This window comes from Erpetoichthys calabaricus, chromosome 7 (assembly GCF_900747795.2).
Source record: "Erpetoichthys calabaricus chromosome 7, fErpCal1.3, whole genome shotgun sequence".
Taxonomy (NCBI): domain Eukaryota; kingdom Metazoa; phylum Chordata; class Cladistia; order Polypteriformes; family Polypteridae; genus Erpetoichthys; species Erpetoichthys calabaricus.
Genome location: NC_041400.2, coordinates 24283729 through 24298760, shown reverse-complemented (window position 1 = coordinate 24298760; position 15032 = coordinate 24283729). Strand labels below are relative to the sequence as shown.

At 36.1% G+C, this 15032-nt stretch overlaps 1 protein-coding gene across 1 annotated transcript in view; it reads left to right on the top strand.

Moving 5' to 3' along the window:
- LOC114654420 (E3 ubiquitin-protein ligase UHRF2-like) overlaps positions 1-15032 on the top strand; it is a 176585-nt gene that overhangs the window by 48908 nt on the left and 112645 nt on the right. The window contains exon 3 of the mRNA XM_028804976.2: positions 7491-7771. Coding sequence (XP_028660809.1) covers positions 7491-7771 — 281 coding nt within the window. The remainder of the gene's footprint in view (positions 1-7490; positions 7772-15032) is intronic.

Here is a 15032-nt window from a genome sequence, read left to right as displayed (position 1 = left end):
CCGATGTATTTGGGAAAGATGGTGTTTTAGCCAGTATGTTGAATTTCAGTAGGTACAGTATGATGCATAAAAAATATTTAATTGCAGTAATCATTTCATTGATTTTTTTTTTTTTTTTGTTTGTTTTGTTACCAGAGGCAGAGTGGTGGCTCTGAGATAGGGATCTGCACTGGTAATTGGAAGGTTGCCGGTTCAAATCCTGTAAGTGCCTGAAGTGACTCTACTCCGTAGGGCCCCTGAACAAGGCCCTTAACCTACAATTGCTTCGTCCTGGGTATGACGTTAATCTGCATCCAGCCCTGCAGGTAGGCCCTCCAACCTGCAGGGAAAAACCTGGGGGTTGGTGGCAGAATTAGCACTCCAGCCACCATAAAAACCTCACATTGGTTCCATTTCATCTGAACTAGTGTGATGCTGAGGTGTCACCCATTGCATGGCTGCACTTGGATCCTATCTGGGGATCCTGAGTTGATTTGTCATGTGGTGGGTGCCGGCAATGCACTGTATCAGTGCGTGCTCCTAACCTCTCTTTGTTACCAGGATTCCCTAATCCTGTGGCCAAAATAAATTCCCAGATAATAATAGAGCTACCACTGTACTTCACAAAAGGCTTCAGACTAACATCAAAATGTCTCTAGCCAACTTATCTTTTGACACAATGGTGTCCTGTTGAACCAAACAAATTATAATTTTGATTCCCTAAGTTCACTAGTACTTGTTTTCCCTATAGAAACAGCACCACAGATAATGGAGCACTAGAATCATTGGGTAGAAGGGTCCTTTCATCAGCTGGCTGACCCAGCACAGCACTGATTCAGCTGAAGAATGGCCAGTAGGATGGAGGCGACTATTTGGCCGAGGTCTCCAGGAGTTTGACTTGTCTCTAACCCATTTTTTGCACTCTCACCATGAATTTGCAATTAACTGATGGACAGATATTGTTTTTGTTCCATTTATGGATTACATGTTTTCTGTTTTTTGCGTTCTATTTACCCCATTTCTGATAACCATTGCATGCCCAACCTACTTAAAAGAGGCTCTCTCTTTGCATTGCCCCTCCCAAGATTTCCTTCGTTTTTTTTTTCTCCCTACAAGGTTTTTTAGGAGTTTTTTTTTTCTTGTCTTCTAGGGAGAGTCAGTGCTGGTGGTTTGTCAAAAACAGGGCCTGTTAATTCTCATAGACGCATTCCTTGTGTGATTTTTTGGGCTATACAAGAAATAAATTGTTGCTTAATGCAGTCTCTTCTGTTTGTTTCCTTCTCAGAGTTATTTTTCTTTTTTTTTTCACCACGGATACCACATTTTGAAAATCCCATTTTTTGTGCTTGTACTATTGTTTGTTGGCTTTAGCCTTGCTGATTTTTATATATACAATTGGCTTATTATAAAATAATAATAATAATTCATTAAAATCACAACACATTATTATGTTTTTATTATATAGTTTTATACTAATAATACATTTTATTTATATAGTGTGTTTATGTCTGTTATAGTGTCTTAGCTTTGCCATTTTTAAAGACACTCCAGTATTTGTGATTTACACCAAATCCTCCCATCCGTTTGTTAACCTGCCTCATTAGAATGCCTGGTTTGGTTAATCACTACCTCATTAAATGTGAATTTACTATGCTGTTGGTGAAATTTTTCAAATACATGGAATGGCTAGGGCACCATGCGAAGAGGAAAGGGAACCAAATCTGTGGTACTCTAGCCATCTCACAAGATATCAGCTTTTTTGGAAATGTTAGAAATGTTTGCTTTTTAATTGTATCAGTTTTTGTTTGTATTTATTCTTATGTTATATAGATTTTTGCATGAGTAAATAAATGCTTCCTGTCCGGATTACTAGTTTAAATTTTGTTTCTTATGTGTGCCAAGACCTTTGTACAGTATAATAAATAAAATATAGTAGGCAGACATGATTGAGGTTTATAGGCAAGAAGCATGATTTAAGTGACTTTGACCATAATGTGATTGCTAAGGCCAGAAGTTACGGTTCCAGTATTTTAAAAATGGCTGCCCTCCTGGAATTTACGTACACTATAGTTTCTAGAATTTACAGAGAATGATGCAGGAAATAAAAAAAGCACACAATGAGTGGCAGTTCTGTGGGTAAGAATGCTTTATTTAGAAGACTGGTCACAAAGAACTGGTCTCACTCTTTCAAAGTAACAGAAAGGCCATAAATACCCAAATAATACCACTTTACATTACAGTGCTAAGCAAAACAATCTCTCTCAATTCGTATTGTCTCAAGCCTTGAAGTGGCTAAGCTGCTATGGCAGAAGTCCATGTGGGATTCCACTTCTGCTAACTAAGGACTGGAAGATGAGATGTGTCATCACCAAAATAGGATGGTTATAGATTAGAAAAATGTCACCTGCTCTGACCAGTCTTGATTTCTGCTACAGGGTACAAATTGTAGGGTAGGAATTTGCTGTTAACATCATGACTACGTCCCTTGTCTGTGATATAGGCTGGTGGTGGCGGTAAATGGTGGTACAAATGTTTTTTTTCTGGAGGCAAAATGTTGTCCTAGACAGCAATAGAAATGTTTACCAGTAACTTTATGTGTGTATGTATGAATGACATAAATTCTTAAGTGGTAAAAAACAATTATAAGGTTTACTTTTAAGTGATCAATTAATCTAATAAAAAATATGGAGCTAATTTACAAGTTTTTACAATACAAGTTACAAATTGTGAGTATGATGGAAATGACAGCAAAGGAAGAAAATTATATGATAATTTCATTCATAAAAATGTGTTAAATCATTAAGATGTTAATTTTCATAGCCTAATATACTATATACAGTACATATAAAATTACTGTACTCTTATATGGATTACTGCTGCTACTACTACTTCAGAGAATGCTATGTTTTTGTGGATACTGCTAAAGTGAAGCACAGTATATTTTTGGGGGTTAGCACCTGATAGTATAGTCATTCATTTGTATTTTGGCAATATAAAGCCATTCTTTTCTTTTCAGGGAGGACATGTGTGATCACACAGGTCAGCTGCAATCTAGATGCTCCATATTAGGTGATTAAAGCTTGGTTCTTTACAGAGCACTAGGTGGTGGGTTTGTTTGTGGTGTAGTAGTTTAGTGTGACAACGAAATGGAAATAGTAGGATTTTTCTAAGATAAGAGAAGTTTCCAATCCTACATTCAAAATGAAAGGTTCAACTACAGTATAGGTAAACAGTATAATCTTCTTTCTTTCCATGTTTTGTTATATTAGGCTTGACAAAACAGCCATTATTGCTGTATAACTGCTACTTATTGGTATTTAGAAAGAATTAACTCCACTTTCTTAGGTATGTGGGTTAAATAGACAGTATTCTGTTAGAAAGATAGATGGTGGTGAATATAACTCACTACATATTTGTATATTTTTTCAAGTTGAATCAGGCCAAGACAGTGGTAATAATAGGGTGCAATAGGCCAAGGAGAGTTTTTACTGTGTGATTTAAAAAAAAAAAAAAAAAATGTTTCAGTTCATGTATCAAGTTAGAAATACTTGTTGTTTTTAAATTCAGATTTTGCCTTTCTTTGCCTATGAAATACTGCTTAATCCAGGTTTTTTATCCATGGATGTTTTATTGCTTTTATTTATTTAGTTTATTTATTTACCAAATCAAGAATCAAATATTCTATTTTACCTTAATGATGTAAGGTATTTTGTAGTGGCTTTTTGGCTGAAAAATTAAATAAATTTAAACAGAATTGACAGACAGCAAACATCATTCTTGGTTTAAAAACCTTCAGCCTTAGAATTAGAAAGGATTGACTGCATTTTTTAGGTGACAATTTCTTCATTTTGTAAGTACACAATATAGTTGTTTAAATACTTCCAGTTTGGGAACACTACCACAGTGCTGTGCACACAATGTAACTAAGGAAAGAACTGAAACTTTAAAAGAGGGCACATTAGAAAAAAAGGGTTAATCTGAAATAGCATATGATAATTATAATTTGTAAATGCCAATCTTATTATGGTCAACCTTAGCATTATCTTAGAAGTACGATAGTTGCAGATAAGTCAAGTCAAGTTAGGGAGCATGCACTGGTACACTGTGTTGCTGCACCCACTACACAGCGAAACAACTCGGGATCCCGGTTTGCAACCCCCCCAGGCAGAGACGCGGTACAGTCCCACCCTCTGGAAATGACCCTCTATCTGCCGCAGCCAGGTGTTACGTGGGCGACCCCTTGCCCTGGTCCATAATCAGTCCTGTCAATGGTTTTAATGTTGTGGCTGATTGGTATCTATTTACGTATATACATATAGATATAGTAGATACTGATATATAGATATAGCTCGGAGATAATTTCAGCTCCCACGAGACATTTTGACAAGTCCCGCTTTCAAACATTTACAACCACACCCACGATCCTCTCACATCTCATTTATGTGAATGCTATTGTCTGATACAGTTCCTGCGCTCTCGGGGTTGGTAATAAAAGACAAAGAGTAGAAGACAAAGTAGAACATCATGAAGAGGTTCAAAAATGTTGCCGTGATAAACATGCAGAGCAGGTTAGAGATTATTAAAGTACTAAAATTCGAAAGTCTCAAACAACTGATAGTCTTTGTAAAAGTGACAATGACAATAAAGATCTATCTATCTATCTATCTATTAGCATTAACAAACGGAAATTATTACTCTGTGAAATAACGGAACATCGAATATATGGACATAGGTGATATGACAGAAGTATGTAGATATTGTAGGGCTTTAAACTTTAAGTTGGAGACTTGTAGATTGTCTAATTTGTGTTGCCATCAGGGAAAAGTAGTGTTTCTTCCAGATGAAAAGGCCTATCCGTGAGAATGAAAAGATTTGTTGTTTGGTGAAAGTGAAATCCACATACGCGAGCGGCAGAGACATAAAGTGGCTGGCTCATAGCACAGGCCGGGGGATTAGCGAGCAAAGTGAGCAGGGGGCAAAGCCCCCTAGCTTTAACTAAAAGAAGACAAAAAATAGAAATGAAGTAACACAGAAAACTAACACAGGTAAATAATATGAGCACCAATATTATAAGTAAACATGCAAACTCCAAATATGTTTTTACCAAGAAAAAAACTCCTTGAATGTTACTTTTCTTGTCAAAAAGTTTTCTTTCCAAAACCATCAAAGATAGGACAGAATGCATGCCCAGATTGCTGGGAACAACTGAAAAAGTAGTGAAATGCTAGTAACCAATTTGTAGAGTTTTACTGTTTTGAAGCAGTTAAAAATATAAAAACAATCTTTCATTGCCTTTTTTATTTTCAAATAAATTACCATATTATGAATTTGTGTAAGTGAAAAATGTACATTCTGCATGTGTATGTGAACGCCAGACCTTGGTCTTTCATAAAATATATATCTGGAGAAGGAATCGTACTGTGTGACCAAATTATAGCACACATAACCATCACAATTTGTCCTTGTCAAAGTTGCTCACATCCCTTGTGTTTGCCCAATTTTCTGCACCTTCGAGAACTGAGTGTTCACTTGCTGCCTAATGTAAACCATCCCTTGAACAGTGCTATTGTAACAAAATAATCAGTCCTGTCAATGGTTTTAATGTTGTGGCTGATTGGTATTATTTACGTATATAGATATAGTAGATACTGATATATAGATATAGCTAGAGATGCAGTATATAGATATACACTGTATATATCCTTCTATATAATTTGATAGTATCCGTATGTATGGTGTTCGTGTCAATACCCCATATGTATGGTGTTCGTGTCAATACCGCGACTCAATACAAGTTAGAAGCATGAGTAATGACGGCTGGGTATTAACAACGGTTTTAAATTTAAGATATTAAATTTTAGCCGATCTCTGATCTAAAATGAGTGACAATTGCAACGCAGCCACGACAGCAACGGCCACGGAAAGGATGTGTAGGAAACGAAGTCACATGACTGACGAGGAACGTAGACTTGCTAATGTGACCAGACATACACAACGTGCACAACAAACGGATGAGCAGCGTGCGGCTTCAAATACTACTAACGCTGAAAGAAATCGTGCAAATTGGACACAAAGGACAGATGAAGAATGTGCGTTACAGAATGCTACTAACGCTGAAAGAAATCATGTCAGCCGTGCACAAGCGACCGAAGAAGCTCAAGCAGCCGCAAATGCAGCACGGGTTGAAAGACATCGAGCGGCACGGCATTGCCATGTGCAATCACACGGATATTATTGAGGACAAAGTTCCGGAGCACCACTCTGGTGCATTTGACAACCTGTGCAAACATTGCAACTCATTCAACTTCACCCGTGCGAACAAGCAAGGCCATGGTCCATATTGTTACAGTATACATGGCCAAATATACCATCAATCTGGACCCTTGCACCCCGGAGAGGGTGAAACACCAAAATTTGCTCAAATCTATATATTAGAACAAAATCATTTCAGGGACTTAAACAAATAATTCTTTGCAGAGAAAGTATTGATTTCACAAACGTAGAATTTGTAGCCCGATTCAATCAGGCTCCCAGTCGCTAGTAGATATGTATTTTCTGGTAATTTTCAATGAACCGTTCTAAACACCACCTCACATATATTAACCAGGGAGACATTTGAGTTGAAAATTTCAAGGAAAAGGTAACTAGGATGTTTATATTTTGTAATAATTTTTTTTTTTTTTTTATAAAGATTTTTCTGATGCGTCTGTTCTGTGTTCTGGTGCTTCACAGGCCCCCCCCCCCCCCTATTCCCTTATAGTCAATTGAGTGATTGAGCGTGTAGAGGTCTGGTTCCCTGTGAAGCAGCGAGCACCAAGAAACACAGAGTGAATAAATCTGTGTTGAATCTTCACATATGTTGTTCACATCAGCATAGCAGTTTTTTTTTTTTTTTTTTAAAAAAAAAAAAAATTGAGAGCAGTAGGCATTATCATGTCTGCGCCCAAAAAGTTTTGGATTGTGGAATTTTGAATTAGGGATACTTATCCTGTAATAATTTCAGCAAACAATAATATAACAGGTAGGTTAAATTAGATTTTAAATTATTTTTAGCAGTATAAATTATTTTGTAGTCATTCTTCATTTTCTTTGGCTCTGAGGCTAAGTATCTCGAAGGTTGCCAGTTTGAATCCCCATTACTACCTACAGAGATCCTGCTCTACTGGGCCCTTAACCTGCACTTGCTCCAGGGTTTCTGAACAATGGCTGACTTTACACTCTGACCCCAAGGGATTTGCAAAAACTAACACATTCCTAATACAAGAAATTGTATAAGGCGATATAAAGAACTCTGAGTATGATGTTTGAATTGTCTGATAGTTATTTTTATTCAAATCTTTTAATTTATATAAATGAAATAGCTGTATAACTAATAATGCTTTATGGATTTATTAATAGTAATTTTATTCACTGTTTTTCTTGGTACAGATATGAACTTCTTTGTGAGAAAACGGCTTACTGTGATTTATTTGTATGATTTTTAAAGTTTAACAGCATTTCTTTTTCTACAGATAAATGAACTTGTAGACTGTCGAGATGTGAGCATTGGAGCCTGGTTTGAAGCAACCATTGAAAATGTGGTAAGAGCCAATAAAGGACAAAATAACAAGTCTTCTGCCAAAGGAGGTAAAATGGGCAAAAGGACTAATGGAAAGCTGGAAGTTGACCCAAATTATTCCTCTCAGGACAGTAATGGCGATTCCTGTTTTTCCTTGGACAGTGGACCTTCCACATCTTACACAGACTTCTTGGACAATGAGGAGGATATTATTTATCATATCAGATATGATGAGTAAGTTGAAGCTGGAAGACTGGCTGTACTTATCCATTTTAAACCGTCCTCGTTTTCAGTGAGTGGGCGATCCTGTTTATGGAGTACTTAAAAATTGTTCAACTATTTGCTGCTGCCTGACAAAAAAACAACTTTACGTTTACATTGTAATGGTTAAAGTTGTAACACTACAGTACTCATTCAGATTAAGGTAGGGTAAAAATATGCCTAACAGATATAAAAGGTAAGTACATGCTAGAACAGATATAGAATATTTAATAGATATTGTGAATTATATCAAATTCTATGTATGGTATCTCATAAAAAGCACACACAGTTTAGTCAGAGTCATGTTATTCATAGTGAGGTAAAGTATGTCATGTTCTTCAAGATATTTAAAAGATGTTACAAGCACTCAAAAAAGCACCTAGTATTTTTTCACAGAAATCTTTATGTGAACGTTTATCACTCAAATGTTTACTCATGTAGACAGTCCCTTGTAATATTTAATATTGAATCCAAGACATGAGAGAATGTAACAGAAGATGTCAATAGGTTAATTTTTTTTTAACATAGTTATTTTAGCTTAGTGAAAGAACAGTTGTTGATTCCTGATCATCCTTTCCAAAAGTTTTACTAATCCACACATTTATAAAAGAATGTTGGATCCCTTCCAACAGTAACATTTAACTCTGTACATATTAGTAAGTGAATATACTCATAAAATGTGTGTGTATGTTTGTTTATTGCAGTGATATTTTTTTTAATGTAGTTATATTCCTTACTTGCATACTCAGTAAAACATGTATGATTTTTTTTTTGTATATCCTAAAGCCATGCACTCCATGAAATGTTACTTAATGTAGTGTCGTGTTTGTAATATTTCATCAGTGCTGGGCAAACACCTTTGCCAACTGTGTAAGTTAATGAGGCTGAATTTACCTTCTCTGGAACATCCTGTCAATCAAGACTGATTTATTGAAAGTTTATATATTGATTTGTACCATTAATCATATTATTTCATTTGGAAGAGAAATGCTGGACTTTTAAATTCCAATTGAGTTTTTCTTAGAGCAGTTTTGGTATCTTATACAATGCTTACAAATTATTTTGGCTAAGTCAACATATACAGCATATCTCATCAGGAGTGAGATATTAAATTTTTTTTGCTTCAATTTTTTTCATGGTTTTAACATTGATCTTCATCCAAAATCCAGAAAATAAATTTGTAGCTGTGTTTGACCCAATTAACAAAATTCTGCAGCTTTTAGTTTGCTTTATTGGACAGTTCTGGCAATAGTGTGACACATGTTCAAGTAATTCCGCAGACAAGTAAACGTCCAAGTCAATAATTGTGCATTTATTTAATGATAAAATTTTTCACTCTTTGTGGACCATCATAAATATTTTTACCTCTACAGAAACAACAAACCACTGGTGACATTTGGGGATAAAAATCCCATTAAGATCCATTTGATATGTTATAGGATCATTTAACTGTGCGTGTCTTAACATTCATTGCAGTTGAGTACGTAAGAGTTTTTAGTTGTCACATATACACGTACAGGTGTATACTGTGAAAAGCAGCTCAGTGAGCAGCCTGTACTGTGCAATAAAATTCAAGTGTACATTAAAAATAAATATTAAAGGTCTAGGTTGAAAATACTGAAGTAATTAGAGGTACTGTATAATAGTTGTTAAATACATATTAAATAATATGACTATTTTTTATAATTTTAAGTAATGCCTGAGAAGATGAGCTTTAATTATTTTAATCACCTGGGGAATTAATCTCTTTCTCAGTCTTTCTGTTGATTTGAGACAACGCAAGCACCTTCCTGATCTTAGCCATTTAGAATGCCTGTAGAAAGGGTGAGGAGAGTCCTTCATAATCCTAACAACCTGGTAATATACAGTATGCTTTCAACGGCCGTGTGATAGAAGGAATTTCTTTAGCTGTCTGTGATAATAAAGGTGCAGTCTTGTCTTTCTCACCAGTAGGTTTGTATGTGTGGAACAAGTTAAATCACTCCTGTTGTTGATTGCCAGATATTTGAACTCCACCCTCTCCACTGCAGCACCGTTAATGAACAGTGGTGCCTTCTAAGTTCTTTGTTTTTTGATCTCCCTGCTGAAATCCACTGTAAGATCTTTTGTTTTGCTGATGTTGATGGACAAACTGTTTTCGTGACAGGCCAGCCACTTCATCTAGGTGAGGCTTCTCATTGTTGTTCCTGATGTTGCCTACTACAGGTGTATTGTCAGCAGATTTACTTAGGTGTTTCAGCTGTACCTGGCTACACACTCATGTGTATGTCTGTATATAGTGAATACCTCTTATAAAATCCACTTTACATTTGGATTATAATGATCAAACAGCTGGTTGTGCATTTTGTATGATTTTACAATGTAGAAGTTTTATTTTTGTTTTCAAAGTACAATTAATTTCCATTTTTATGCAGAGGTATTCTCAAATCCTAAGTCACTTTACATTATTAAGTTCTGAAGTCTTTAATAACAAATGAGTGTGTGGTTGTTTATATAATGTACTTGTTCCTGAATGTAGCAATTGCAGAACAGTATACATTTGGTGTTGAAGGAATTTATTTTTTGCTAGTGCATGGGTTGAAGGCCAGTTCATTTGGAAACTTCCTAATTGTGTGATCTTTGTCTTTTGGAAATTGACTTGGGCTTGGATTTAAAATCTTGATTTTTGAAGTCACCTTCTTGGATTTCTTTCTGTGTGTGATAACAAGTTGCTATAACTCTAACAGACAGCAATAGACTAAGGAAATTTGAATTGGAGGACAAGTACTCTGATTTGGGTTTTGTGCAGTATCTTGGCTTAAAAGACTAATATTGCATCTTTAGTTTGAGATATTTATATATAATATATATATATATTGCATAAGCTAGCTAAAGACAAATTAGTTTCTAGTGCTTGTAGAACACGTGAGTGAGAGTGAACATGTAATGAAATTTATAGTATATAGCACTCTTCCCATAAATATGTGGATTGTTTGCTGTTTTTGCAGTAGTATAGTATAGTGGTATATGACAGGCATGTCAAACTCACTACCATTGGTGGGCCGCTTCGACTGCCATACGTGCATCAGCGGGCCGTACGGTGACAAATACTATTATACAAAGTTACTGTAGCTTTCTTTCCAATACTGAAAACTTTAAAAAATGTAACGTTTAAAGAAAAGCAATTTTTTTCCATATAATCTCCATACAACAGCTTACTATTACAATCTCAGCTTCTTAGCTAGGTCCTTATATAGGAGTCTTACAGTCTGAGATCTATTTCTTTTGTTCCGACACTTGGCATCTCTTGTTAGTAACCAGTTCGTCAATATCAGGCTTGAAATCTTGTGTAGCTGCAACTTTTATGAGGGATGAAAGTTGCTCGACAGTAAGTCTTGAGAGATGTGGGGTTTTAGTAGCTTTCATTAACGAAAACAATTGCTCACAAAGGTAAGTGCTTCTGAACCTAGACAGTACTCTCGATGCCAACTTACGGATCTGCACATACAAGGGTGGCAGGTAAGCATACAAGCCTGGCACACCAACTTCATTGTATTTTGCCTTCAGAATAGAATCTCACTGCAGTTCAATCAATCCCATTTGGATATTCCCAGGTACATTCTCAACATTGTAAGAGTATGGTGACGTGAACAGCGTAAAGTCCTGTTCGTGTGAACTGAAATCACGAAAACGCTCACTGAATTCATTGCTCAGTTAATCAAGTTGGAAAACAAATCCTCCAAAAATCAAAATTTACTTTACTATGTTTACTTCAAAGTTTATATTGTAAAATAAGCCAATATGCAAAAAGCCCCCTGACCTACACTAATTTTACAAACTCAAAATCACACAAATTTGTTAAACAACTCATCAACTTCTCACATCCACTTCAGATCTTCAGTGTAGTCTGCACTAACTATTCGTTACAATATTAGCACAAAATTACATAAAACTAGAGCAAAAAAACGTGAAAATATGTGAGCTATTACTACTCGTGATAGTCAGTTCTGCCCAGCGGCCAGTCTCAGCAGCCCAGCCAGTAGTGTAGCCTGTCAGGCTGCTGCAGCTTCAGTTGCGATGTCGCGGCTCATTAACTTTGGTCAAGGCCCGTGAGGGGGGGTGCAGTGTCATGCCTAGGGTATCAAGGAGCTGACGCCGCAGCTGCAACTATACTAGCAGATGACGTTTCCGGTATCGTAATGCCATGGGAAAACGCGCTTTTGTCAGAAGGCGGAAGTAAGAATAGTCAATAAGTAACGCCGAAGATGCAGAATGATTCAATCACAAACGATAGTAATCATTTTGTACAAGTTTAGTGCTAACTAGGATCTGTCATGTGGGCCACACAGATTTCTGTTGCGGGCCGCGTGTTTGACATACCTGGTATACAACAATATACTCTTGTTGCTGTGCAATTGGCTCTATCCAGTTTTGGTTATTTGCGATTTGAGTAGGGGTGTGTGTTTAGTAACTTTCAGTAACAATCAAGAACTCTTGGATGCTCTGAAATTTTCCATGTATTGGTTCTTCTCTCTTTTTCAGCTGGACTTTGAGTCTACAGATGCACTACGTAGCTACACACTTAACCACTTCTTTACCATATCTTTAAAGCATTACCAATTTACTTAATTCTTTACATTTTTTATACATTTACCATGTATATGTTGGTAAACTGGTGACCTTGTGAATTTCTGTGACATGCCTTTAGTCTACCCCCTTTTGTCATTTATATCAAAAGGTGAAAACCGTGTCATGCATGTTCCAGGCTGCACATCTCTAGATATCTCTGCCCACTAACTCTAATCTGTTATTTCTTTTTCTGTATATTCATCCACACAGTCTGTGTTCACCTTTGGCCTCTTTATCTCTGTTATATTCCTGTGAGAGATGATTACTGGCTTTTACCCTGTCCAAACCCTGGACAGCTGGATCACATTTTTGTAGTCCTGCTTTTCACTCCTAAGGTGAGAGTAAATAGTAAAGTACTGGTTAGGAAAGTGTTTCAGTGCTGAACTAAAAAGGTAGGGGAAACTGCCGGATTATATTAAATCTAGAAAGCAGGGACTTGTTTAGAGATTTTGCATCAGATGTAGATAAGGTATGCAATGACAGTATTAACCAAAAAAGAGGGGATAATTACAGTATGTGCTTAAGAGAGCAATTTTCTTTTCTCCTTTTAACAAGCTGTGCCTGTAACATCTGTAATTTAATTTGATATGGAAACATACAAGAAATATAGACATGATCTCAAGAAAACAATTAAAATTGCTAAAGGTCATTACTGAGATAACCTTGAAAAAGTGATTCATATAAATTAGAAGATGCACAGAAGCTTACAGATTGCAAACTAATCACATTCACATTTTCCCTGGAAGACTAAGGTAACACTTTTTTATGACTGCTTTGATCAAAACAATTGTCTGCCAGCACTACATATTTCATCTTTCTCTGTTTGTGTTTCTTATGCCTTAAGGAAGATATTTTTTTGACCATGCTAATGTTCATGAAGTGTCCAGTCCTGATTGAATTTCAGGGCATGTTGTAAACATCTGTAGCGACAAATTGGCCTGCATTTTCATTGACAATCTTTAGTGCCTCACAGTGAGAATGTAAGGATCCCAACTGTTTCAGAAACATAGGAGTTATCCCTGTGCCAAACAAAAAAAAAAAGGGTGGCCTGTCTCAGTAATGTAAGGGCTACATCAGCATTCGTTTGCAATCAGGGTGGAAAAAAAATAAGCAAAGGTTATTTTTGTGCTGAAAAAAGAACATTAGATACATTGCATGTTTTGGCCATATAACCTTCATCAGATATACTTTATTTAATATTTCAGCTCTATGATCTTAATCATGTGAAAGCTATATAACCCAGATGCTGTGTCTCTAATCGTGTTCTATTGTTTTTTTTTTTTCCCTTATCTTTTTCAGGCTAGAAGTAACTTTTTCCTATTTTTTTTCAGCCTTTAAGAGACTGGTACTGAAACAATAAATGCAGTATTCTAGATAGTTTGGAGGGCATTCATTTTGTATATTGTCAACTGATGTACACAGGTTACCATAGCCCTTGGATAATCATTACTGTTACGCCAGAGTACTGATAATAGATGAGAACTGAAGAATCTTTGCCCAGCATACTTAATGTATTTTTGGGAAAGACTGTTTAGAGAAGGGAATCAATTCCTAATTCCAGTATTCTTGGATTTAACAATGTTTTATTTTTGTATTTTGTTTATTTTAGTGTGACCTTGGCCCATTTTCTTCTTTCTCCAACCCCTTTGTAGCATCAGACATATGCAAGACCTGTTTTTCCCTACATCTTTCAAGCTGTCCTCCACCTCACTGCAATACTTTTAGTATCCTTTCTTCCAGTGTTGTCACAGATAAGAACTTCTGTCTCCCCACCCACCTCCTTCATCTTTCTGCCTTTTCCTCTATCATCTGCTTTTCTGGTCTATTCTCTCTCAGTTTTTTGCATCCTCCTTACATATGGCCTATGCATTTCAACTACAGAACCTCAACAGTCCTTATTAGTGATATTTATTTCACCTCTGTTCTTCACCCTTTTTTTTTTTTTTTTTTTTTATTAAAAAAAAACATCTTTCTGAACTTGTCCTTTCAATCACCTTCCCGAGGTACCACATGTCTCTGGCCTGTACTTTTACTCCTCATCTTAGACTCTATTCTAGCCTTTACATATTGGGTTTATATGATCCTTTCTTCTGGTCTTTTGACATACTTTTTCTGCATTTTTTTTTTTGTTCTTAACAGCTTCCTTTAATTTTTCTCATCCACTATTTGGTTTCAGACTTCTTCTTTTCTGCATTGGTAAGAAAGCATTCTTTTATAACTAACCACACCCAATTTACACCATTTATCCCACATCCTCCCTTTTTAGCAGTGCATTTAGATTATCTTCTCACTTCTTTCAGTTTTTCTGTGTATGTTTGGTCATGTTTTCTTTCTTGTTCTTTTTCCTGCGAAAACTCATTCTTCTGTTATCAGCAATTTATGACTGGTTGAGAACTTGGCTTCCGTTATTATTTCACAATATAAACTACATATAATAGTCACTATCCATTTGCACTTTGGTTCTTGTCTCAATCTTGTTTACCAGTTATATCATAGCAACTCTAGAATTCATGTTGGTCTCGTCCATTACGGGAGATGGATGTCTGGATTAGCAGCAAAAACAGGTCACTAATTAAGAAAAAGGGTTAGAATGAAAACCTGCAGCCACTGGGGCCCACCAGGACTG